We start from the raw sequence: 24,816 nt of genomic DNA, 5'->3' as shown, positions 1-24,816 counted from the left end.
CAGCCACCTTCCCTGGGTGTCATCTCCCCCTTCTTCTCACTCTCGCTCCCCTTCCTGCTGACCTGTCTCTAGAGTTGGCTTCCTGTTCCCTGGAAGAGAAATTGCCCCTAGTTAGCTGGTGGGATCTGCACCTGTAGAGGTTTGCCTGTTTATTGCTCTAATCCTAGGAAACTGGTAAACTCAAGCTTCTTACGTCCACCTGCGTCTCTCCTTACACCAACAGCATCACTTACCCTGAACAGGGGCGGCCGTTGGTAATTGTGTGAGGGGTAGGCGGGAGAAAAGTGGAAGGAGGCGGGCGTGTTTTCACGCCGGTACTGGGCGAGCCGGGAAAGGAAAACATCCAACCCAGATCCCCGTGTCACTCCCGCAATTGGCAGCAAATGGAATTCACTGGTGTTTCATCCGGGGAGGCAGGGCATCCAGTGCTAGGCAGAAGGAAAGGTGACGCGGAGACAGCCAGGTGGGCAGTTTCCTCTGTGTCCCTTTCAGAAGCAAAAGGCGATGGTGCAACTGAGCGAGGAGAGCACGCTGGCAGTGCCACCTGCTGAGGGCCTCTCAGGCCGAGCAAGCGGCCGTGCCACCTGCTAAAAATAGTACACCGGGGACAGCGTGTGCCATCGCGCATCCCGCCGCGAGGGCCTGGATCACGCGCAGGCCCGCGGCCCCTGTTCCTTTGGAGGTCACTGAGCCAGGACCCTGCGCAAGGGCTGGATGGGGCTGCGACCCGAGCACCCTGCCCAATCCCTCCCTCCCAGAGGCGGACCGAGCATGGAGCACGGGCTAGGGACGCCAGAGGCCGTGGCGGACCCGCACTGCAGCAGCTGCTGCTCGCCTGGAACTCAAGCGCCCGGGCCGTGGCGCCCGAGCAGTCACACGGCGCGGTGGGGCAGGGAGGCGCCGCGGCGCCCTCGCGGCTCCCGGGGGACCGGGCAGGGAGATCCCGGCGCCTGCCCACTCCTCGCCTCCCCCGCGCTCGCCCAGCCGGGGAGGAGGAAACGCGAGCCGCGCGCGCAGACACCTCCTCCTCCTCCTCTTCAACCACCACATCGCCTCCTCCTCCGCCTCGGCTGCCGCCGCCGCCGCCGTCACCGCGGTTGGCGCCTCGGTGCCTGTTGCTGCTGTCGCCGTGGGACCCGCGCTGTGTTTTCAGCCGGGTGGAGAAGAGGTTAGCAGTCCAACCTAGCCCCGGCCCCCGGCGGCGGGAAGAGCTCAGCCAGCCGCGCACGATGGATGCCCAGCGCGCCCAGGCCGGCCCCAGGATGCCCGGGAGCAACACCTGCGCGCCCTGGCCGCCCATCGGGTTCTGAGCGCGGCACTGCACAGGTAAGGCGCCAGGGACAACTTCGCCCTCGCCTCCCGCTAGCCCGGGGAAGGCGGTGGAGTGGGTAAGGGACATTTCTTCTGTCCCGCCCGGGTTTCCCTCGGGGTCCCCCTACGCCCCCGACTTGGACGAAAGCGAAACGTTGACTCGCACGGAGCCCCAGCAGGCTTCTCCCCCTCCGGCCCCTCCTGCTGGCTGGTCTCTGCACCTCCCGCCAAGTACCTCCCCGGGATGCAGTGTGTGGAAGGCCAGATCGGGAGCAGGATGGGCAGTCACCCCCACGCCACCGTCTCAAAGTTCAGGGCACTTTGCTGCAGTAACTTGGGCAGCTCCACCCGGACGCGCAACATTTCTTTCTATGGGCACATCCTGTTCCCCGTCGTTTTGAAACCCCGCTGAATCGCTGGCGGCCGCTTCCGGATCGCTGCGAGGTGGGAGGGGGGTGGGGACCTAAACCTCACCACGCCTTGCCGCCCGCTTGCTTGAGGCTCCTCTCTTGGTCTGAAATTAGCCTTAGACGTGGGTTTCCGTTGTGTGTGATTTTACTTGAAATAACCACCTATTTTTCTGGAAGTTTTGCTTAAAAGGGAAAAGAAATCGAAAGTGATGGTGGTTCCCTCCAGGAAGCCTGGGTTCGTGACTGCTTGTTCCCCTTTACTGCTCTCTGTTCTCCCTTCCTGGGGTGATTGGACGGCCTCACCAGACTTTGAAAGTGTGTTTTTATAATCACCTGGTTTAAATGCAGCAGGCCCTGGAGACCGTGTGTACCCGTCTAAACTCTGTACACGGTTCCAGAGTGCAGGGGACTGGGCCCACTGGGACTTGTCCCTGTAAGAGTGTGAAATGCCCCCTCTCTGGGTTTTCTTGCATTTGGGCGTTGACTGTGCGAGAAGGGTTAGGGTGTAAGCATGAAAGCAAAGCCCATCTGAGAAGTGGCATCCTACTCTGTGCCAGGACTTCACAGGTTTCTGGCCTTTCATCTTTCTTTGATCACTCTCCCAGGTTAGGGATCCCTCAAGGCAGGTGAGTTCTGCAGCTGTTTCTAGACGAGCTGTGTGCTTTTGATAAGCACAGCCTCTTAGGGATAAGACATGGCACACTCCCTTAAGGGAAGGCTTGACTGCTTCTCTAAACCGGTATTTGAACAGCTATTGGAAACAGTGTCAATCTCAGGTCTGCCTTCCGTGTGTGTGTGTGTGTGTGTGTGTGTGTGTGTTTTCTACCCAGCAGTATGGGAATAAAACCAAGTACCGATGTAACATGTGCCACGGGACAGGGACATTGTGTAGATGCTTAGGGGACATTGCCTGCAGTGAATGCAAGTAGGGAGTGTCCCGATGTTAATCAAGTGCAAGGAGACACTAAAAAGAGTTAAGTGTGGTTCACACCAGGAATCAGCAAGGAATAGTTAAAGGCTTTTAAGTGGGTTTCTGCAGCCGGAGTGGGGGGAAGTCCTTGGGTGTAGCTGTTAATGACCAGCATCTGATGTACATTTTGCCAGTGAGGTTCTTGCACAGGACGGTGGCCAGTTCACCATGACCTGCCACACAGAGAGCACAGGGGGTTTTGCAGGCGCCTTGGCAGCCTTTGCTTTGTCCTTTTCCAGCCTCCTGGGCTGTCCTTCTCAGGTTTAACAGCCGCAGGAGTCCCACAGGCTCTTTCACAGCCTTCTCTCGGTCATTAAGCTGGAGAGATGGCAAATGTTGGTTAGAATGTTAGAATCCGCTCGGCAGCCACAGGGCGTTGGGGTTGTGTCCCAGGGATGATGTCAAAGGATCTGTGTTTTCCGTCAGAACTGATACTTTCTGAATTCCCTTGAGGGCTTTTTCATTTCTTCCTTTCCAATTTCACATTCCAACTTAAAATATTTTTTTCAAGATTCCTCCCAAAAGACATGATGATTTCTGTTTTTCACAATGTTTTAAGCTTCTCTGCTAGAATTTCCTTGTGCTGGGTTCTTGGATTAAAAAAGAGGTTGTAGGGCCCCAGTGTAGTAGCCTAGTGGCTAAAGTCCTCACCTTGAACGCGCAGGGATTTCATGTGGGCGCCAGTTCTAATCCCGACAGCTCTGTTTTCCGTCTAGCTTCCTGCTTGTGGCCTGGGAAAGCAGTTGAGGACAGCCCAAAGCCTTGGCTCCCTGTACCCGTGTGGGAGACCCAGAAGAGCTCCTGGCTTCTGCCTTTGGACTGGCGCACCACTGGCCATTGCGGTCACTTGGGGAGTGAATCATTTTCCTCTCTGTCTCTCCTCCTCTCTGTATATCTGACTTTGCAATAAAAATAAATAAATCTTTTTTCAAAAAAAAAAAGAGGTTGTAGCCCTTTTCAGGTTTCTAGTGTTTAGGGAAAGATTTATCTTATTTGGGCCACATGAAATAGTTCTGATGCTAAGATCACAATGAAATTGTCAAGAATGTAGGAAACATGTTGTAGCCCAAACAAATAACCTTTAATTTTGGTGGTCCTGGTTGCTTTGGGAAAAGAGCTATTTTTCTCCTGATTAGATTATGTCCTTATCTAACAAAATACTCCATACAGTCAGTGAGCCTAAATTTCCAAAGTAAGTAAACACTGGGGGAATTGTTGTAAGGAAGTTTATATATGTAAAATGCTTATGCCTGGTGCTTAGTGAGAATTCACTATTACTGATGATATTCACTCATTTATTCCACTTAATATTTCTACAGTATAATTTTGAGGTCAGGTAAAATCAGGTTAAACAACCTGGTCAATTCATTAGAAAATTATTTGGGGCTTACTCTCTTCCTAAAGATAGTGTTGTGTAGGAAAAAACAGCAGTTTGTGCATGGGACAGACCTGGATTTAAATGCTACCTTTCCCAGGGGGATTCTTCTGTAAAATGGAGATGACAAAAATATCATGACAGCAGAGAAGAGCCTGTATGTGCAGAATCTAAGGAGAGGCAGCTGGTCAGCAGGTGTCCCTGTAGCCAAGTGGAAAAGAGCAAGCACAAACTTTGGAGCCGAAGGCCCTGGGTTCAAATCCCCGTTCTACCAGTCTCTACTAAAGGCGCCTTAGACATATGCTCCTATATCTGCATGTGCCACAAGTACTCTCCCTCTCTTTGAACTGGAGATGATGATGACAAATAATGGTCTGTAGCAATCTACATTCAAAGATGGTAATAATAATTCTTGCACTTTAGGGCTGTTGTGAGAGCTAATGTTACTTTTGTTGTTGCTGTTGTTAATTTTCGGAGAAGCTGTGGGAAGAAGGGATATGCAGTCTCTGAACGCCAACTCTGTTATCCTGAGCAATAAAGTATAAGAGAAAGCAGGCAGTGACAATGGCGTTCTAAAGGCCTAGACTTGACTTGGCTCTAGTTTATGTAAGAAGGAAATCATTTGAAAACCTTTTAAAAATTATTTATTTTTATTTTGATAGAAGCATTTACAATGAGAGAGGCAGAGACAGATTTACAGAGAGAAAGAACTTCCATCTGCTGATTCCTCCCCAAATGACCCCAGCAGCCAAAGCCAGGAGCTTCTTTCGGGTCTCACCTGCAGGTGCAGGGTCCCAAGGATTTTGGGCCATCCTCTACTGCTTTCTCATGCCACAAGCAGGGAATTGGATTGGGAAGTGGAGCAGTCAGGACACCAACCATATGAGATGGTGGCACTTGTAAGGCAAAGATTTAGCCAGTGAATCATCATACCTGTCCCCAAAAGCCTTACTTTAAAGGCAGGTGTTTTGGCTTAGCCACTGGGTTCCATTCCTGGCTCTAGCTCCTGATTCTAGCCGGCTACCAGTGCCCACACTGGGGGAAGCACATGGGAGCTCAGTCAGGTGCAGTCTTCTTTCTTCTCGGTGAACACCATCAACATGATGCACAGGCGCTTTGTGGAAGTTGGCTGGGTGGCTTATGTCTCCCTTGGTCCTTATGCAAGGAGGCTGGCCTTGATTGTGGATGTCATTGATCAGAACAGTGCTTTGGTTGATGCACCTGCACTTGGATGAGAAGACAGGTCGTGCCTTTCAAATGCATACAGGTGGCTGGCATTATCCTCAAGTTTTCACACAGTGGCCACCAGAAATACATGTGAAAAGCCTGGGAGAAGGCAGATAACAATACAAAACGGGCAGCCGCAAGATGAGCCAATAAGCCAGAGGGAAAAAAATCCAAGATGACAGATTTTGACTGCTTTGAAGTCTTGCATGCCAAGAAAGTCAGAAACAGAGTAATCAAGAATGACATGAAGTAGCTTCAAAGGGCAGCTCTGCTGAAAGCTTGTCCCAAAAAACCTACCTATTATTGGGGGAGGTCAGGTGCTGTGGCTGCTGCCACTGCTGCTGAGGGTCCAGGGAAAAAGGAGACCACTGCAGCCCAGAAGGAGAGCCACAGGCCAAAAGGTAGTGCCTCTTCCTCAAACTCCGAAGGGCCACAAAACGCCAGCACAGAAAACACCTGCTTCAATGGCATCTGGCAAAAAAAAAAAAAAAAAAAATGAGAGGCTGTTAGGAAAGTGAACAAAGTTCTGTTCGAAAAAGAAAAATAGATTCCTGCCACCTGCATGGGAGAGCTTCGTTGTGTTCCTAGCTACTGAGTCAGCTGATGACTATCTGTCTTTCCCTCTTGCATTAAAAAAAGATGAATGTCCCTTTTACAGAATGTGTATATCAACTTAGAGCTGCAGCCCAGTACCGGAGCACCCTTGATACAGAGAAGGTTGGAAACCCTGACTCAGGAACTCCACATGCTGGAGAATCTGTCTCCCTTCCAAGGATTGTTGTCTGCCATGGGCAGTTGCTGCATGAGTCGCAAACTTGTGTGACTGGTGTGGGGTTCTGAGAAGGAAGTGGAAGCGTCCTGAATCCAAGCCAGTGATCCTTCTGTATGGACTTGGAGGACCTGAGTCTGTGACGTAGCTCTGTTCAGCTAGGGATGCTACTCTATCTGGGATAACACGGGGAACTGAAATCACTGACATCCAAAAGGGAGTAAGTGACCACTCCAGGACTTCCTGCCTAGTCCAGCTTCGCCAACAGCTACTAAACTGGCCTGGAGCTAGAGGCCACCTGTATCCCTTTCCTCCAACCTCCTCTCTCTCCCTCCTCCCCTCTGGCATGGGTTACTATAATACTTGAGCCTGGGTATTTTATCATGAAAAGAAACTTATTTGGCTCACAATTCTGTTGGCCAGCAAGTCCAGCCAGCAAGGTGCTGGTGCCTGGTGATGGCTCCCTGACTGTGCCATCACAGTGTGGCAGAGAGCAGCATGAGGAGGGAATGTACCAGAGGGTGAGAAGTCACATGGTGGGAAAGTTCAATGAGGACATAAGCTTACTATTGACAATAACTCCCTCTCATAGAAATGAATTCTCTTGTGTGAGGCATAACCCACTTGGTGAGACCCTTGCAGAAGAGGGCATGGCCCAGCCACCTACCATTAGACATGCCTCACAAATGTCGCACCAGCTTTCCATACCTTGTGGCGATAGACTAAGCTCCTAGCTTCTGGGAGATAGGCTCAAACCAAATCCAAACCATAGCGCCCTCCCACCTGCATTCTAAAAAACTAGGGGCTAAAACTGCAGAGGCAGGCCCTGTGCTGGCAGCGCAAAGTCCCCAGGGCTTCTGAGGTGGGGGGGAGCCTAGGAAGAGTGGGGCTCCCCAGGAGGCAGCTTACTGACGCCCACCCTCGCGCATCTTGCTTCCTGATCGAGAAGTCTCGTTCTTTCTTCATAGACTCTCCCACATTCGTGTTCTTGAAGGCAAGGTGGGAGCAGCTTCCCAGCCCCACACAATGCTGGGGACATTTGGCATCATACATTATGAAAATGAGATTCACCAGATTTTAGAGACAGAAGAAAATTTGGGAGATGATCTGGTTTTCTTAGAATAAACTTTAAAAATTGGAGAAGTAAAGTCAGCTGCTCTTCCAACTTCACACTTGAAAGTGTTCTCATGAGAAAATTGAGTCTCTTTGTAATACCTGGGAGCAAGTCAGGGGCTTGAATTGTCACAATTTTATCACCACATTTGAACAAGCCACTTGACTTGTCCACACCCGGTTGTCTCATTTCAAATAAAAGAAACATTTTTGAATGACTTAAAATAATCCTGAAAATTTTACAATTCTAAGTGCTTGCTTTCAGGAGTGTGTGGCACAGCCGGATTCACTAACAAAATTCTTGAAATAATTCTAAGGAAAGGATGCATGTCTGTTGTGGGTAGCTACTCTTTTTTTAAAAAGATTTATACAGAGAAGAGCAGAGACAGAGAGGAAGATCTTCCATCTGTTGAAAAACCTCCCAACCGGCTGAAATGGCCGGAGCTGAGCCAATCCGAAGCCAGGAGCTTCATCTGGGTCTCCAACAAGGGTGCAGGGTCCCAGCAGGGAGCTGAATGGGAAGTGGGGCTGCCAGGATTAGAACTGGTGCCGATATGGGATCCCTGCGGGTTCAGGGAGAGGACTTTAATCACTAGGCTATCGCACCTGGCCCTAGCTACTCTGTTTAAGAACTAACTAGGTAGCAGTAGGGCAGAATGAGATGTTTCTAGGGGAACAGGGCATGTGCAGAAAAAACCCTCCTAATGAAAACAGTAGAAACCCCTGGGATAAAAGCCCTTGGATTCCTTAGTGAGGGTGTGAGCAGGCCTCTTCGGAAGCAGTGATGGACCTGAGGCTTAAGGGCGGCTAGGGCTGAGGGCAAATGATGAGGATTAAGATGGCTTGTTGGTATTATTTGAATAATTCACCTGTTTGATGGAACTTTTTATTGAGAAGTAATGCAAATACTTACCCTAAATTTCCATGGATTTTATACAAGCAGGACCTAAACTGTTTATGAAAATTTGAGACACCTATAAGGATTAATATTATTTGGTACTTTATAGCATTAAGATTTAATATACTTTTAAAAAAACATTTGAGGAGCCATCAGAGAGGCAGAGAGCACTCTTATTCTCTGGCTCTCTCCCCAGTTGCCAGTAACAACCAGGACCAGGCCAAAGCCGGGAACTCACTCCAGGTTTCCCACAAGGGTGGCAGGATCACAATGACTTGAGCGCTCACTGCTGCCTTCCAGGGTGTGCGTTAGAAGGCAGCTGGAAGCAGGAGCCAGCAGGCAGGACCAGATATTAAACCGAGGTTATAGGAGGGAGGCATCTGAACCCCAATCCTAACGGCTAGGCAAAGCAACTGCCTTTCGTCTAGACTTTACAGAGAAATTAAGAATGTGTCACAGCTGGTTAAAACGTGAAACTGTTAAACAAGGTGTTATGTGAATGAATTGGCATGGCTAATTGATGACTGATTCTTACCAAGTGATGTAAATAAACAAATTGTATATTTCTTGTACTATGCACATACATATCCTTAAAATAAAAGTGCAATTCTGCTATGCTTGCCACCACCACGTGTATAGCAAGTGGCCTCATTTGCAATGATTGCTCGATCTCTGCTCTACCCTTTGTAGTCATTCTAATACTTTCCCAAATATGTCTTGGGATTAGCAGCTGTCAACGGGTAGAACATGAAACAGATTTGGTTACAGGAATGGAAGTAGATGAGAAAGAGAAAGAGAAGGATCCCATTATTTATGGGATTCTATGAACTTCAAGGCTGTTTTCATTGTCAAGAGCAGCTGTTGTTTAAAGGAAAGCAGGTAGGAAGTATAACTATACTTTAATGAAATATATTTGAGCTCTAATAAAGTATTGCTGTATCTCTAGACTCTTCAGCATTTAGAATAAAAAGTAGTTATGAACTGTATTCAAATTGTATTCTAAAACTCACTAGTAGCATATATACTAATGTGTAACATATGAAGACAAAGTAGGGACCAGCTTTGTGTCATAATGCATTAAACTGCCGCTTGCAATGCCAACATCCCACTGGGCACTGACTTGGGTCTCAGCTGCTCCATTCAGCTGAGACTTTCCATTCAGCTCCCTCCTAATGTGCCTAGAAAAGCAGAAGACGCCTGAACCCGTGTGGGAGATCCAGATGGAGGTTCTAGCTGCTGACTCTGGCTTTGCCCAGCCTGAGCCATTGCTGCCATCTGGGGAATGGGCCAGCGGATGGAGGATCTCTCTGTCTCGGTCTTTCCCTCTCTCTCTGAACTCTGCCTTTTAAAAATAAACATCAATTCATTCCATTTCAGTAAAAAAGTTTTAAAATTTAAGTATGGATTTAATGGACTCCAAACATCATATGATAATTTACAATCTTATTGAGGGGCACATATTCAAACTTTAAATAAATATGACTGGCTGGCACTGTGGCAACTCTCAGCTCTGCTCCAGCTCCCTGCTGATGCACCTGGGAAAGTAATGGAGGATGGACAAAGTGCTTGGGCCTCTGCATCCGTGTGGGAGATGTGGGTGAACCTTCTGGCTCCTGGCTGAACCTGGCCCAGCCCTGGCATCACAGCTATTTGGGAAGTAAACCAACAATGGAAGAACGCACTCTGTCTCTCTGTCTCTGTCTCAATCTCTCTGTAATTCTGACTTTTGAATCAATGAATAAATCTTTAATAAATAAATATGATGATTAGGAATGAAGTGCAAAAGCATGTACTGATCAATGTCCTAGCTCATCATGGAGGAAGGAAGTCGTTGCTTGTGGTAAAATCTCAGGTGAGATGGGGGGATAAGAGTGGGCGTGTCGGGAGAATATTGTCTGTGGGTCTCTCCTACTTCTCCAAATTATTATAAAATTATATTATACAATTATTTTAGATAAATGTGTAGGTAGTATGAGCAGTGCCCTGTTTGCCTCTGTTCTGGGCTAACTTTTCAATCATGTTTTTGCAGCAGATAGCTATGAAAGACAGAGACAGTGCCTTCCTCTGTGCAAGATGGAGGGACATGCATGCTCCCCATTATAAAACATTAAGACTGCCTAAATGCAGGGTCCTTTCCTGCGACCCACTGTAATGCAGATATTACCTAGTCCCTGGTGATGGAGGATCAGGGAAATGGCATACACGCCTATTCTCTGGCTACTAGTATTTTTTGCTGAGTATTTGGTTGTCCTCCGTGATCCCCGAGTCTCACGTCTCCCACGAGCATTTTAACTTGTAGCAGGCTAAACTTGTTAGCCTGGAGTGGAGCAAAACGTCAGACCTGTACAGTTAGTTTGTGACAGGTATCATGTTCCCAGAAGAGAGGAGCAGCATGCACTGTGTGGCACAGAGTCCCAAGAAATCACATTGAGGGTGAGGAATTGTTACTACTTAAGAATCAAAAGTGCACAGGGGAGAGCTTTGTTGGGGAGAATGTAAAGTTGGAAACAGGGACAGCCTGCAGCCCCAAGGAGACCTGCATAGCAGGGAGGAGAGTTTAGCTTTAGTAGGTGTCTGAGAGCAGGCTTCCATGGAGAAATCTGCTCGGGAATCATCAGGTGTTCATGGGAGACCCATTGCTGAGAGGCAGTCCAGGGGATGGGCTGAGAGTCCAGGACAAACTCGTGACAAGTGGCTCAAGCTTTCTAGGATACAGTTCTCTGGTCCCTACTGTTCAGGTCTGATGTCAGTAAGGAGACAACAAGTGCAAAGTGCCTGGCACCCAAGGACAGTCAGCGGCTGTGGCCATCAGCAGAAGGACTTTATGATGGCTGACAGCACAGGTTGAGGGGAGCTGATCCCAAAGAGGCAGCTGGGCTGAGGCAGGGGCCAGAGCCATGCAGGGGAAGAAAAGCCTTCAAAGAACCCCAGAAGAAGCAGCCACAAAGGTGAGATGGGAAACAGAAATCACAAAGTCCACCAGGGAGAACATCTGAGGGAACCAGAGGGCAGCAGGATGCATCAAATGTGGTTGTTGAAAATAGAGAATTGCAGCTTAGAGGGTCTGAGTCTAGAAGTAGCATTGGCTTCCATTGGCAAAGAAAGACAAGATGTTGGGGTGATGGTCTCATAGTACACAAATTAAACAATGCTTAGGATGGAATTTAGAGCATAATATGAACCTTCTGACTATTTCAGGAGAAACCCTTTAAAAGTTGAATGGTTTCAAGGTCCCTTGCTGTGACACAGCAGGTTAAGTTGCTGCTCCTGACACTGGCATGCTATTAGGATGTCATTTTAAGTTCCTATGATGCAGTTCTCTGCTAATGCGCCTGGGAAAGCAACAGAAGAAGACCTGAGTTTTTGGGTTCTGCCAAGCACATGGGAGACCTGGATGGAGTCCTGGGCTCCTGGCTTCAGCCTGGCCCAGCCCCAGCTGTTGTGACCTTTTGGGGATTGAATCAACCGCTGGCAAATTGATCTCACTTTCCCTCTTCCTGAAACTGCCTTTCCAGTAAGTTTAAAAAAAAAAAAAAAAGACTCAAAAGGCTGGCTTTGTGGCATAGTAGATAAAGCAGTGGCTTGAGATGTTAACATTCCATATGGGTGCTCCATTTCAGGTCCAGCTCCCTGGACTGATAGCTTGAGAAAAGCAGCAGAATATAGCCCAAGTCTTTGGGCCCATGGGAGACCTGGAAGAAGGTCCTGGCTGTAGCTTCAGCCTGATTCAGTCCTGGCTCTTGTGGCCACTCTGGGAGTAAGCCAGGAGATGGAAGATCTTTCTCTCTCTCTCTCTCTTTGTAACTCTGGCTCAAATAAAATCAATTAATCTTTTTTTTTTAAAGATGAGTGATTTAATAAGTGATAATGTCAGCTGTTTAAAAACTATTCCAGCTCAGTAGCCTGTGGTGATGGATGACTGGTGTTTCTTACACAATTTCATTCTTTGGAGTACTCACCCATACTGAACTTTATTATCAGAAATAAATTCCTGGAAATAACTTTAAGGAATGCAGCAGGCTTTCAAGCTATCGAGCCATGCAGTGTTAGCTTCTATTGTGCCTGCTTTTGTTGGCACTTTGAGGCGCACGTGGAAGAGTAGCCTTCCAGAGAGGTCCTTGTACCCTGGAAGGAGTGTGCCAGTTACGCCATTTGTAGCCTTTCTGTGTAATATGATGTCAAAAACACTCTTTCTAGGCAGAGCCAATTATTGGAACTAATATCCATGTTACATTTGGGCTTCAGACTTTCATGCTCTTCTGAAATAACAGCTCTTTGAAACTAGCTCCGGCTAGCACTTCATTAAATTCTAATGACTCTGTTTTCCTCCCTCAGGATTCTGTATCAGATGTGTGTAAAATAGACTGCTTGGTTGAAAGCAGAAAAGCAGCACAAGGATTTGCTGAATCCCCTGACCTTTCTCAAGATGGAACCAATAACCTTCACAGCGAGGAGACATATCTTCCCGAACGAGGCCTCAGTGGACTTTGGCCTTCAGCTGGTGGGCTCTTTGCCCGTGCATGCTCTCACCACCATGCCCATGCTGCCCTGGGTGGTAGCTGAGGTACGAAGGCTCAGTGGGCAGAGCTCCAAAAAGGAGCCTGTTAACAAGCAGGTGCGGCTTTGTGTCTCGCCCTCCGGACTGAGATGTGAACCTGACCCAGGGAAAAGTCAACAGTGGGACCCATTGATCTGTTCCAGTGTCTTTGAGTGCAAGCCTCAGCATGTTCACAAGCTCATTCACAACAGTCATGACCCCAGTTACTTTGCCTGTCTGATTAAGGAAGACGCCGCCCATCGGCAGAGTATCTGCTACGTGTTCAAAGCTGACGATCAAACAAAAGTAAGTTATGGATGGGGACCTGGTAAAGACATAGCTAGACATTTATAGAGAATGAAGGGAGGGGATCGGGACATCTATTTTAAGCATTAAGAATGAATAAGGAAGTAAGGTCACGTTATCTATAGATGATCTAAGTAGCTGGTTTATCTAGATAGTTTCTTTTTTTTTTTTTTTTAAGAATTCCATTTTATTGTATTGTTGTTGACAATCTTTACATAGTTAACTATAGTTGAAGGAAAAACAAGAAAAAGAAAAAAAAAAGGTTCAGGGGGATAGGGAGGTGGGCAATGCTATTATGTCAATATTGTTTCCATCATGTATCTGAGGTAGAGTGGGACACTGAGGGAGAAGCCCCACCTGGTTTCCCGCCCACCCCAAGTCCTGGATGTGGGGCATGCTCTGAGATATGTGCTCAAGTGGTGTTAATAGTTCTCCAGTTATGAGTCACTGCAAGTTTCGCTCGATGAGGTGGTCCACTGATTGATATGGTCCATCATGAAGTCTCCATTTGTCCCATATTTTGCTGCCAACATGTAGCTGAGATGAATGATTGTCCTATTCTGTCTTCTGTCTTTTCTTGGTTAGAATTCTGAGTCCAGCAGTTCAAGTGGGGAGATCTCCAAAGATACTTTGAGGTATTCCCAGATTAGTTTCTTGTATGTTTATCTAGATAGTTTCTTTTGATGGCAAGTGATAACAGATACTAGAAATTAGAAGTCAAAGTAGAAACATTTGAGAGTGAGATCTGCCTAAAACTACAAATCTCAGTTGAAGTGTTGGTATTTGTATAATTGAAGGTGTGTTTTCTCAAACAATGTATCTCATATGGAAACGTGCATGTGTGGCTCACCCAGAAAGACTGTTCAAATGTGAGTCCTGATTCTTTTGGTCTGGAGCGAACCTCAAGGTAGCATTTCTCATCAGCGGCCAGGTGCTGTTGCTACTCCTTTGTTTCTGTTTTGTTTTGTTTTGTTTTGTTTTGTTTTGTTTTGTTTTGTTTTGTTTTTTGCTACTCCTTTGTACCTTGTTCTGTGGGCAGCCAAGTTCTACATCCGTCATCCGAACATGTCATCAATCCAATGAAGGAAACTGAAGCTCTTCCTAAAGTGTATCGAAACGCATTTAGCCAGTTTTCCAAGGCCTAATGTTCACTGAGGCAGAAGTCATCGATAAGGACAGCGAACAGAATTTTAAGTTTTGATCCTGTCAAGGGTTCTCTTGCATTCTTTTTCTGATGTCAACTTCATGGTAGTTCTGATTAGCTTGTTGTTTTACGATGTGGTTGAGAAATACATCTGTGTTCCTACAACTGCAGTATTCCTGGTGATTCGTGCTTGCATTGCAATGAGTATTATTTGTAGCCTATAAAGAACTCATTTAAGTTTTTCTGTCTATTTTGTGAGAATTCATTTGGATGCATTCGAAAATACAATCCATTTAGCTACTTACTCAGCTGTGCCTAGGAAAAAAATGCAGTTCGATCTAACATGGCCTGAGGAATCCCTGTTCTACTCTGGGTGCCAGACAAGCCTCTGGACTCAAGCCATGTGCCATACACATGGAGAGGATGTTGGTCAATCTGTGTGGCAAACAGCAGTAAAACTCCAGATTTTCATATTTGCAAGTGCTCATTATGAATCATGATGCCGATACTCTTCCCCACACTTCTCTAGAGTATCATGAATACTGGCTCAGGTGTAAGAGCCTCCTGTGGAAACTGATTTTTATCAGATATTTATTATACGTAATTGAAATCTGGAGATAAAGTATACAGGAGATGTGTGTTGGCTATATTCAGATACAATGGCATTTCCCCTAAGGGACTTGAGCGTCTGCGGATGTTGCTGTCTGCAGAGTGAGGGGAATGGGCAGAAGGTGAAGACTGAACTTCGTGCACGCATGTGTTGGTTCTGGTTCTCACTGCTGCTCCAGACACTATGGGAGCGGATGTCGGCAGAGGCTAGGTGGAAAACAGAGGCATCCGTAGGGCGCAGGACTGTGCACTCAAGCACAGGATGCCACAGAGAGGCACAGAATGGAGTCTCGCTTACCCCTGGCATGTAAGGAAGGCTTCGGGAAGTGAAGCGTAAGGTGGATGTCAACAAAACCCTTTCACCCACAGGCTCCCCCATTGATCTTGCTAAAAGTCACCTGAAGTTCTTCTCCATGCTTCTCCAGTGGGCGCTGTACTGTTGTCCTTGGGACCTCAGCAGGACCAGCATCTTGGATGCCAAGCCTGTCTCTACTACCTGTAAATAAGGTGGCGTCAGGCAGCTGGGGTGTTACAGGGGTATGTTTATCCCACAGAGCTGCTAAAAAGAAATGAGGCAAAACAGGAAGGTTGGTGAGCATCTATGGCTATCTATTTTTTTTTAAGATTTGTTTATTTTTATTGCAAAGTCATCTGAGAGGAGGAGAGACAGAGAGCAAGATCTTCCATCTGATGATTCACTCCCCAAGTGACTGCAATGACCTGTGCTGGGCCAATCTGAAGCCAGGAGCCAGGAACTTCTTCCGGGTCTCCCGCAGGGGTGCAGAGTCCCAAGGCTTTGGGCCGTCCTTGACTGCTTTCCCAGGCCACAATCAGGGAGTTGAATGGGATTGGGGCTGCCAGGATTAGAACCGGTGCCCATATGGGATCCTGGCACTTCAAGGTGAGGACTTTAGCTGCTAGGCCACTGCACCGGGCCCCATTGTTTTTTTTTAATTTGAGAAAATCAGTAAGCATTTATTACTATAAACTTTTTTTATTCAAAAACTTTTCCTAGAAGCAAATTATATGCTGATTTCATTTTCAGACCTTTTCTATTTAAAAGATTCATTTATTTTTACTAGAAAGGCAGATTTACAGAGAGAAGGAGAGAAAGATCTTCCGTCTGCTGGTTCACTCCCCAGGTGGCTCCATCAGCCAGAGCTGAGCTGATATGAAGCCAGGAGCTTCTTCCAGATTTCTTCTGTTGGTCCAGGGTCCCAAGGCTTTGGGCCATCCCCAACTGCTTTTCCAGGGCACAAGCAGGGAGCTGGAAGGGAAGTGAAACAGCCAGCATATGAACCAGTGCCCATACGGGATCCTGGTGCATGCAAGATGAGGATTTAGCCACTGAACTATCACTCTAAACCCATTTCCAATCTTAACTAGAAAGAAATAGTATGCTAGAATGTGTGTCTTTAACTCTGAAGGATGAACTCTGGTCTTCATTGAACAAAAAAATCTTATGAGGCAGACATTTGATAACACTGCTGTTATCGATCTAATGACTCTTATGATTTGGGCAAATTTCAGAATGAATAAATAAGAGAGGATTGGCCAATCTGTGTTCCAGGTATGCCTGGTGGAAGGACTGTCTCTCTGGGGAAAGGTTTGGCGTGTAAGAGCTGCTCAGTACTTGATTTTTCCCCCAAGCCTCTGACAGCCATCTGAGTACATGATCTGGCTAATCACCCAGTGAGCTGATGGAAGGAAGCGATGTTAACTCACTGCTATAATCAGGGCTGTCATTTGTATCCAAGGTAGAGAATTGGCTTTATTTTCAACTGCCATGGCTGAAATATGAATTTGTTCTCATTGCTTTTGGTTTACATACAGTTTTCACAAAACAAATGATCCTTACTCAGAGTGTAAATTGCTGTCATCCAGCTCATTTTATTAAAAGGAGAGCTTGCAGAAGAGGCACCTCCGTGGCTGCTCTTTGTTGTTGGAAACGGAACTGGAAACATACTGGCCGTTGTTCCAGTGGCATGGGGTCTGATAACGCTCTTGGCACCTGCTAGCACTGTCCTCTCATGGCTCAGGATTATCTGCCGTAGAAGCATGCGAGTCTCGATAGTCATTTCTCTGGACTATTTGCAGTGTTTGTTCAGTGGACTAATGGTCAAGGTTAAGGCCTCTTCTGAATGGATGAGGTTAGCATCATTGAGGCTTGCCAGAGGGCCCTATGCATTGACTGCCAGGATCCAAAGCATACAACTCCTTGTTGAGAGGAAACCCTTTGGTTAGCATCTGAATTCATTTGCTTAAGAATGTCTAAGGAGAAGAGAAACATAGAGCATCATTTTGCAAGCACATCATGCGATTGCATTTCCTATTAATGTCCTATTACATAGCTTCAAGCTGTTCTGCATGGAAGGGCTGCCAAGGTCCAGGGCATTGGAGCAGCAATCCACCCTTTTTAGCTGGAGGACCGCTTTTCTTTCTTGAGCATTCTTGTGGTTCACAAAGAGCATTCACTTGTGGGTATACCTATCAGTGTTCACTACAGTTGAAATTAGAAATATCAAAAAGATATGAACTTATTTAGAGGCAAAAGTGAGCAGGTATTTGGTGCAGCACCTAAGAGGTGAAAGAAGGATCTCTCTCTCTCTCTCTCTCTCTCTCTCTCTCTTCGGGTCTTTCCTCTCTTGGAGCCCTCTTCCTGACACTAGGGCAGGAGCCTTTTCTCTCTCCTTAAATAAACCCTGCTTTGCAAACTAGACAAATAAAAAGATTGGTTTTTGTTTTGTTTTGTTTTCTATGTAATTGAAAGGCAGGATGTCAGAGAGAAGGAGAAATGAGAGCAAGAAAGAGAGTGAGATCTTCCACCTGCTGGTTCACTCCCCAAATGGCTGCAAACTCTGGGGTGGGCCAAGCTGAAACCAGGAGCCTGGAGCTCCATCCTGGTCTCCCATATAAGCAGCAGAGGCCCTGGCACTTGGGTCATCTTCTGCTGCCCTCCCACATGTGATAGCAGGGAGCTGGGTCCAAAGTGGAGTAGCCAGGACTTGGACACAGGCCTTAAAAGTGGCGGCTTAACCTGCTATGCCATACCATAGGTCCTGTCTGTTGCATTTTGTTCATTTGTTTTGATAATCCACCATCTGTTTGGGACTTTCAGTTTGCAGATTAGAATATGTATCATTTATTTTAGGACTTTCAATAAAGCCTGGCATCCAGTGCATGCCTGGTTTCGCTGTTTGATTTGCTAGCTCATTACTTTTCCTTGCTAGAATGGAGAAGGAAAATGACAAGAGTGAGTGGGAGCTTCCTAAGGGTGATCATTCCGTGGACACAGGTACCCTGTCTGTTTCCCTGCGGTATTTGGTGGTCGTGTTGCTGAATCTCAGTGTCTCTTGCTACTGAGGGAATAGTTCTGAGAAGGTTTAATGAGCTATGTTTGGGAGGACATCTTATCGATTCCACTGGCCAGCTTTAATCCCATTCTGGTTTATTATATAAGGTTTCCACAACAATGACTCAGGGCCCGGTGGCACAGCACAGTGTATTGGTGTCAGTTCATCGGCACTTGACCGTCTGTCATGCCAGACTCAAGTCAGTTGCTGGGTGCAAGGGTTGGCACAGATTCTTTTCATCTATAAAAAGAAAGACTGGGACTGCATGAACTCCAAAGTATTTGTTGGAAGGTTTGGATTCATGACACTGGATTGATTGCATAATTTATTTTTGACTTTGAAAAATGAACCTGAGGGCTTTATAAGAATCTACTTTGCAATAGGGGCATGATATTTCTTTTAAGTCTTTAAGTAATTATAGAGCTTTGCATTTGTCACCAAGTGCTTTAAACTTGATGATTAAAAAATAAATCCACTCCTAAGAATAGACTTTATGAGAATTTTGAACTTTAAGTTGGTTTATATCATGAACGGATTTATTTATAACCTGGACCGTCAGTGTAGAATACTCAGTAGCCCGTGAGGCTATTGAGCACTTGAAATATGGTTGTTTGAATTGAGATGTGCTAAAAGTGTTGAAACACAGCAGATATCAAAGACTTGGCTTGAAACTCAGAATGTAAAATACTCTAATCACTACAATTATATGTAAAAATTGCAATATTATGAATATATTGGGTTAAAATTATGTAATGTGTTAATTTCACTTATTTCCTATTACCTTCTTTTAAAAATATTTATTTATTTATTTATTTATTTATATTGCAAAGTCAAATTTACAAAGAGGAAGAGAGAGAGGAAAATCTTCTGTCCTCTGATTTACTCCTCAAGTGGTCACAATGGCCGTTGCTGAGCTGCTCCGAAGCCAGGAGCCAGGAGCTTATTCTGGGACTCCCACATGGGTGCAGGGTCCTTGATTGCTTTCCCAGGCCACAGGCAGGGAGCTGGATAGGAAACGGGGCTGCTGGGACACGAACCACACCCACATGGGATCCTGGTGCATGTAAGGTGAGGGCTTGAGCTACTAGGTTACCACACTGGGCCCTCTTATTACCTTCTAAAGTGCCTACTGGAAAATTTAAGTTTGTTTTGTGGCTTACATTGTCCCTCTGCTGGCCAACCCTTGACTCAACCATCTACCTGGAAAGTGTTTCTGGAAAAGTCCTGAGCATTCATCACAAAGTGGCCACAGGTTGGCAGCCTCTGAGTTGCTACCAGTAGAATTTTGCTCTTTTGTAAAGGTCCTGTTTGACAGAGCAAGCTGTTTCTAAGTCTAGACCTATGTTCTGTGGACGAGAGTCTCGCGGGCTACTGTTCTGGGGTGTACACAAACATAGAAGCCTCTCTTTGTCCTTTTTCTGTCTTCTTAATTTCTTTCCTCCACCTGGATGCTTTTTTTTGGCCTGTGATCCACAGCCAGCAACCAGACATGGCCAGGTAGGGCCTAGCTTGCTGCTGGGAGGCCTCAGAAGAGGCAGGGTTGAAGGTGAGACTCAGGAGGGATGGGGAAGGAGGAGCTGATGCGGGACACACAAGAGGTCCAATGGGTGTGGTCACTGACTTGCCGCTCACTGTGAGTCATCAAGCACCCCTAAAATGGCCTCACAGCAGCAAAGCCTGCAGGAACCCCTTCCCAGCTGCTCTGGCTCCGGTCATGCATTGGAAGGCATCATTTCTTATGGTCAGATAATGTAGGTTCTTGAAAATTTTCAGATTTTCCTTGAATCTGTTGAGACACTACAAATGTGACACACACCTTGCTGGGTGTTAGGGGACAAAAATAAGGTACAGTTGCACCCTCTAGAAAAAATGGCAGTATTTTTGTGTGCCAAATGTCAGTTTTGAAGGTGGTCTTGCCAGGAGTCAGCAAACCTCTGTCAGCAGTGTTGGTGGAGATGTGCGTTTGTGTGTGGGATGCAGGGAGGCTTGTGCGATAAGCACTTACAGTGATTGAGGAGCTGCTGTGTTCTGAAAGAAGATGGCAAATGAAGCAGTGCTCCACAGGGCGGAACTAGGAACAGGAGGTCTGAGAGCTGGTGACAGAGTTGTAGTCTGGGTCCGAAGGCCTGAGAGCTAGAAGCACCAAAACTGCGTGAAGATCAATGTCCCGGTTCAAGGAGGCAGGTGGAAAGGAAATTCCTCACCGTGATCTTGCATGCAATCCTCAAGGTGTCAGACCATGGCTATTAACACTAGGGATGACTGTCTGTTTCACCCAGTCAAATGCTTATCTCTGGATACAGTTTCACAGATGCACCCAGAAATCGAGAGTGAGTGAGTGAGTGAGAGAGAGAGATATCTTTCATCTGTTAGTTCACTCCCCAAATGGCTGCAGTGGCCAGAGCTGGGCCAGGAGGAAGTCGGGAACCCTAAACTTTTGGGTTTCCCACCTGGATGCAGGGACCCAAGGACTTGAACATTCTTCCACTGCTTCCCAGGCAGAGTAAAGGAGAACCAGATCGGAAGTAGAGCAATCTGGACTCAAAGTGTCATCATATGGGATGCTGACACTGCAGGCAGCAACTTAATTTGCCATGCCACGGCACCAGCCCAGTGTTCTACTTCATGAATAACAGAGAGAAAGCTGTACAAGAGGGGCTGGCACTGTGGCTTGGCTGGCTAATCCTCCCCCTTCAAGTGCTGGATCCTAGATGGGCACTAGTTTGTATTCCTGCCACTCCACATCCCATCCAGCTCCCTGACTGTGACCTGGAAAGCAGTTGAAGATGGCCCAAGACCTTCGGACCCTGCATCCACGTGAGAGACGTGGAAGAAGCTCCTGGCTTCAGATTGGCTTAGCTCCAGTCATTGTGGTCACTTGGGGAGTGAACCAGTGGATGGAAGCTCTTTTCTATCTCTCCAAGTAAATGAATGAATAAATTAAATCCTTTAAAAAAGGCCATACAAGATCATGCCTTCTCTATAGAGTTTTGAAGTTTTGTACTTTCCTTCTTTTATCTTTAAAACTGGAAGCATGCACCTGTGGAAATGAAAGGTTTAAAAGAAGAACTAACCCAAAGAATTTTAAGGTTCCAGTTTCTAATTTGATGAGACAGAGTCTCTGCAGCTAACTCCTGGGAAAAGCACAACCGCTCCTATCTGAGACATGAAATGCGATCACTGGTTAAAAATGCCTGTGCATGTTTCTGAAAATAAATGCTGTCAGTGCAGATTCTGCAGTATCATCTGTTTCCTAGTTTAGATATATAAGCTTCTCCCTCTTTTGACTCCATCAGCGCTAAATGATTACATGAAATAATCTCTATCAGTTGAAAGTTAACACATGATTTTTCTTATAAGTAGAATGCTCACATTTAGCTTCTTTGTCAGCTGGTGAGGCTTGGTTCTGCACTGTCAACATTAAAAAAAAATTTACAGTTGCGTCAGGCTGTTTGGTAGGCCCAGTGGCTATTCAGCCCAGCAAAGCCTAGATCCTGGAGGAGATGGTGGAGTCCAGGAGGCAGAGGATGGAAGTTGGGAGAATGGACACAGTCCGTATGATCTAGTAAGAGATCGGGAGGTGAAGTCATGCCCAGGGCCCTTGGTGGACTCCCTGTGCACTGCAACAGCTGGGAGTCCTTGGAGCCCATGTTGAGAGGATGGGGTGTGGCCTGTCTTTGGAGGAATGGCAATCAAAGGACGGGACAGAGTTCAGAGCCAGCGCAAAGGGAGAGTGGCAGAAGAGGGGGAGTGAATGAGTTGGTTTCTAGTCCTAATGATCACCTGAGATGAGGACTGAAAGAAGAAGGTGCAGATTTATAGTGGAGCAGTCGATGACTTCCCCTTCAGACCTTTGGGGGTATTGGAGTCATCTGAGGACCATCTGATGGGCTGAAGCACAGAAGAGTACTCAGGGTGCATGCTAGAGGAATGACGATTATACTTGGTAGTCATGACTATGAAAACGATAGTCAGTACCCCAGGAGAAAGGGCTGCTGGGAGAATATGTGACAGGGGAAGGATCTCCACAGGGAAACACTCAGGCAGGAGAATGTGGAGCAGCAGTGTCCCAGGAGCCAGGGCAGAGGGAGTTTGAAGACAAGAACAAGCACAAGCATGGCAATGTCAAGCGTGATAGTGACGTTTGTCAAGGTAATACCTGCCAGATATCCCAGACATATGATGGTGTGGGTAGTCATGGCTGACTCTTGGCAATGGCTTGGTAGGGAGTAAATGCCAGATTTAAGTTAAAAGTAGATGGATAGAAATTCAGAATATAGGCCTGTCACAATAGCCTAGTGGCTAAATCCTCACCTTGCATCTGCCAGGATCCCTTATAGGCACCAGTTCATATCCTGGCTGCTCTGCTTCCCATCCAGCTCCCTGCTTGTGGTCTGGGAAGGCAGTTGAGGATGGCCCAAAGCCTTGGGACCCTGTGCACCCATGTGGGAGACCTGGAGAAAGCTCCTGGCTCCTGGCTTTGCATTATCTCAGCTCCAGCCATTGTGGCCACTGGGGAGTGAACCAGCAGACAGAAGATCTTTCTCTATTATCTCCTTCTCTCTGTATATTTGCCTTTCCAATAAAAAAGTAAATCTTTTTTAAAAAGAAACTCAGTATGTAATCACCATTCTGTGTATTCAAGTTTTTCTTCCTTCTTCTATTTTTATCCCAACTGTTGAGTTTGGCATCCTTCCATTTTTTGTCTTATTCTTTCTAACCCACCCCATACATTGACATTAAAAATAACAACCAATTTACATGGCTTTTTATAACTTAAAAAAAAGTTTCACATCCACCACCACATTTAGTCTGTGAGCCCATCCTTTGACTTGATACTGTAACAAAGGTGCAGATATACAGAGGATCCTACAGGCTTTTGCATATGCACTGCCGAAGTGAGCACAGGATCCTACATACGTTTTAATTCAGCTCCTCCTCTGGTTTTAAGGAAGCAGGTTCATGAGCTGCCTATGCTTTACCCATGTGAAAGATCATTCGTTTTAAGAATACAGGCTGAACGTCCCTAACTGGGGAGTCTGCAGCCTGAAATGCTCCAAACTCCATCACCTGCTGAGTGCCGAAAGGATGCCCCATGTGGGAGGATTCCACACTTGACCTCATGTGATAGGTTACAGGCACACTAAAAATGTTACGTAAAACTACCTCCACGCTGTGCGTATAAGGTGTGTATGAAACATGAATGAGTTTCATACTTGCACTAGGGTACCCTCCCCAAGATATTTCACTTTGTCCTTGCAATCATTCCAAGATCAAAAAAAAAAAAAAAGTCCAAAGTTCACAACACTTCTTGTACCAAGAATTTTGGATAAGAAATGTGCAACTGTAATTACATAAGAAAATGAACCATTAACCCAGGCCACAAGCAGGGAGCTGGAGGGGAGGGAGAGCAGCTGGACCACAAACCGGCAGCCATATGGGATCCCAGCGCATGCAAGGCAAGGACTTTAGCCACTAAGCTACGGTGCCAGGCCACAAATAAACAAATACTTTTTAAAAAGATTTATTTATTTTTATTACAAAGTAAGATATACAGAGAGGAGGAGAGACAGAGAGGAAGAACTTCCGTCCGATGATGATTCACTCCCCAAGTGGCCACAATGGCTGGAGCTGAGCTGATCCGAAGCCTGGAGCCTCTTCCAGGTCTCCCACACAGGTGCAGAGTCCTAAGGCCTTGGGCCGTCCTCGACTGCTTTCCCAGGCCACAAGCAGGGAGCTGGATGGAAGTGGAGCCATCGGCATTAGAACCGTTGCCTATATGGGATCCCGGTGCGTTTAAGGCAAGGACTTTAATCGCTACCCTATCGCGCCGGGCCCCAAATAAATCTTTAAAAAAAATTTTTTTTTGCTGCAAAACTTTGAAATCCATGCATAGTTTCCCCCATAATACACATTTTTTCTGAATGCTTTAAAAACTTTATACACGTGGATTTTATTATGTTTTCAATAAAATCAACTGATTCGGTCGTTTTATTTTCCATGTGCCTTTTGAAGTTCCTTAATGTGGTCAGAAGTGAAATTACTGGGCCAACCCAGTGAGTTTTAAATGCCAGGTACTGTGCTAAATATCTTAGGCTCATTATTTGATTTAGTATTTGTAATAGCTGTATGAAGTTGTTTTATTATTCCCGCATTCCTGCTGGGAAAGCTGAGGCTCAGAGGAATGAACAGGACCAGGCACACTCTCTGACTCTGGTCTTAAGGTACCGCTGTCACTCATAAAGTCATGTAGCCCTTTGTCCAGCACAGGCACCGTTTGCTGGATGCCAGCCACTGGCTCCATGCCAGGACTCACAGGTGCGCATTCACAACAGAGCTAAGAGGAAGTGCAGCACCCTGCAGCGTTCCATGCACTGTGTGGAGCCTGGGCTGTGTTTCACACATAACATCCTGCCTTCAGCACTCACACTGTCAGGCTTACAGTCTTGCCGAGCAGGTGACCAATTCTGCTGGTTCATTTAGACTACTCCCTACCCAATCCTGTCTGCAGATGAAGGGGACAGGCAGAGAAGCAAAGAGAAAACAAGACCTAATCATTGTAGGCAGTTTGGGAAAAAAAATAAAACCAGAAGCATGTAACAAAGAAAGGCAAGGCTGCCCTGTAATCACTCCATTAATCTTCACCTCCGTTCTAAATAAATTAATCAAGTGACATATCATCCTGTATTGGAAAAGATGAAATAGTTTGTTATCAATTTGCTCCATAAAAATTGATCCTAAGCATCGCCATCTCCCTTTGACATGTTTAAATTTCTCAATTCAGTTACTGCAGA

The 24,816-nt window shown here is 46.4% G+C and overlaps 1 protein-coding gene and 1 pseudogene across 3 annotated transcripts in view; both read left to right on the top strand.

Moving 5' to 3' along the window:
• The first annotated feature begins 1,205 nt into the window (after window positions 1-1,205).
• The window catches only part of TBC1D1 (TBC1 domain family member 1), a 187,713-nt gene continuing 164,102 nt past the window's right edge, over window positions 1,206-24,816 (top strand). For all 3 annotated transcript variants that reach the window (XM_058670217.1, XM_058670216.1, XM_058670215.1), the window contains exons 1-2: window positions 1,206-1,326; window positions 12,409-12,916. In XM_058670217.1, coding sequence (XP_058526200.1) covers window positions 12,500-12,916 — 417 coding nt within the window. In that variant the 5' untranslated portion in view covers window positions 1,206-1,326; window positions 12,409-12,499. The remainder of the gene's footprint in view (window positions 1,327-12,408; window positions 12,917-24,816) is intronic.
• On the top strand, window positions 5,167-5,811 carry LOC118760023 (large ribosomal subunit protein eL14-like; annotated as a pseudogene).

Source organism: Ochotona princeps, chromosome 11 (assembly GCF_030435755.1).
Source record: "Ochotona princeps isolate mOchPri1 chromosome 11, mOchPri1.hap1, whole genome shotgun sequence".
Lineage (NCBI taxonomy): Eukaryota > Metazoa > Chordata > Mammalia > Lagomorpha > Ochotonidae > Ochotona > Ochotona princeps.
The sequence above is the reverse complement of the archived record's forward strand: the minus strand, read 5'-3'. Positions and strand labels throughout refer to the sequence as shown.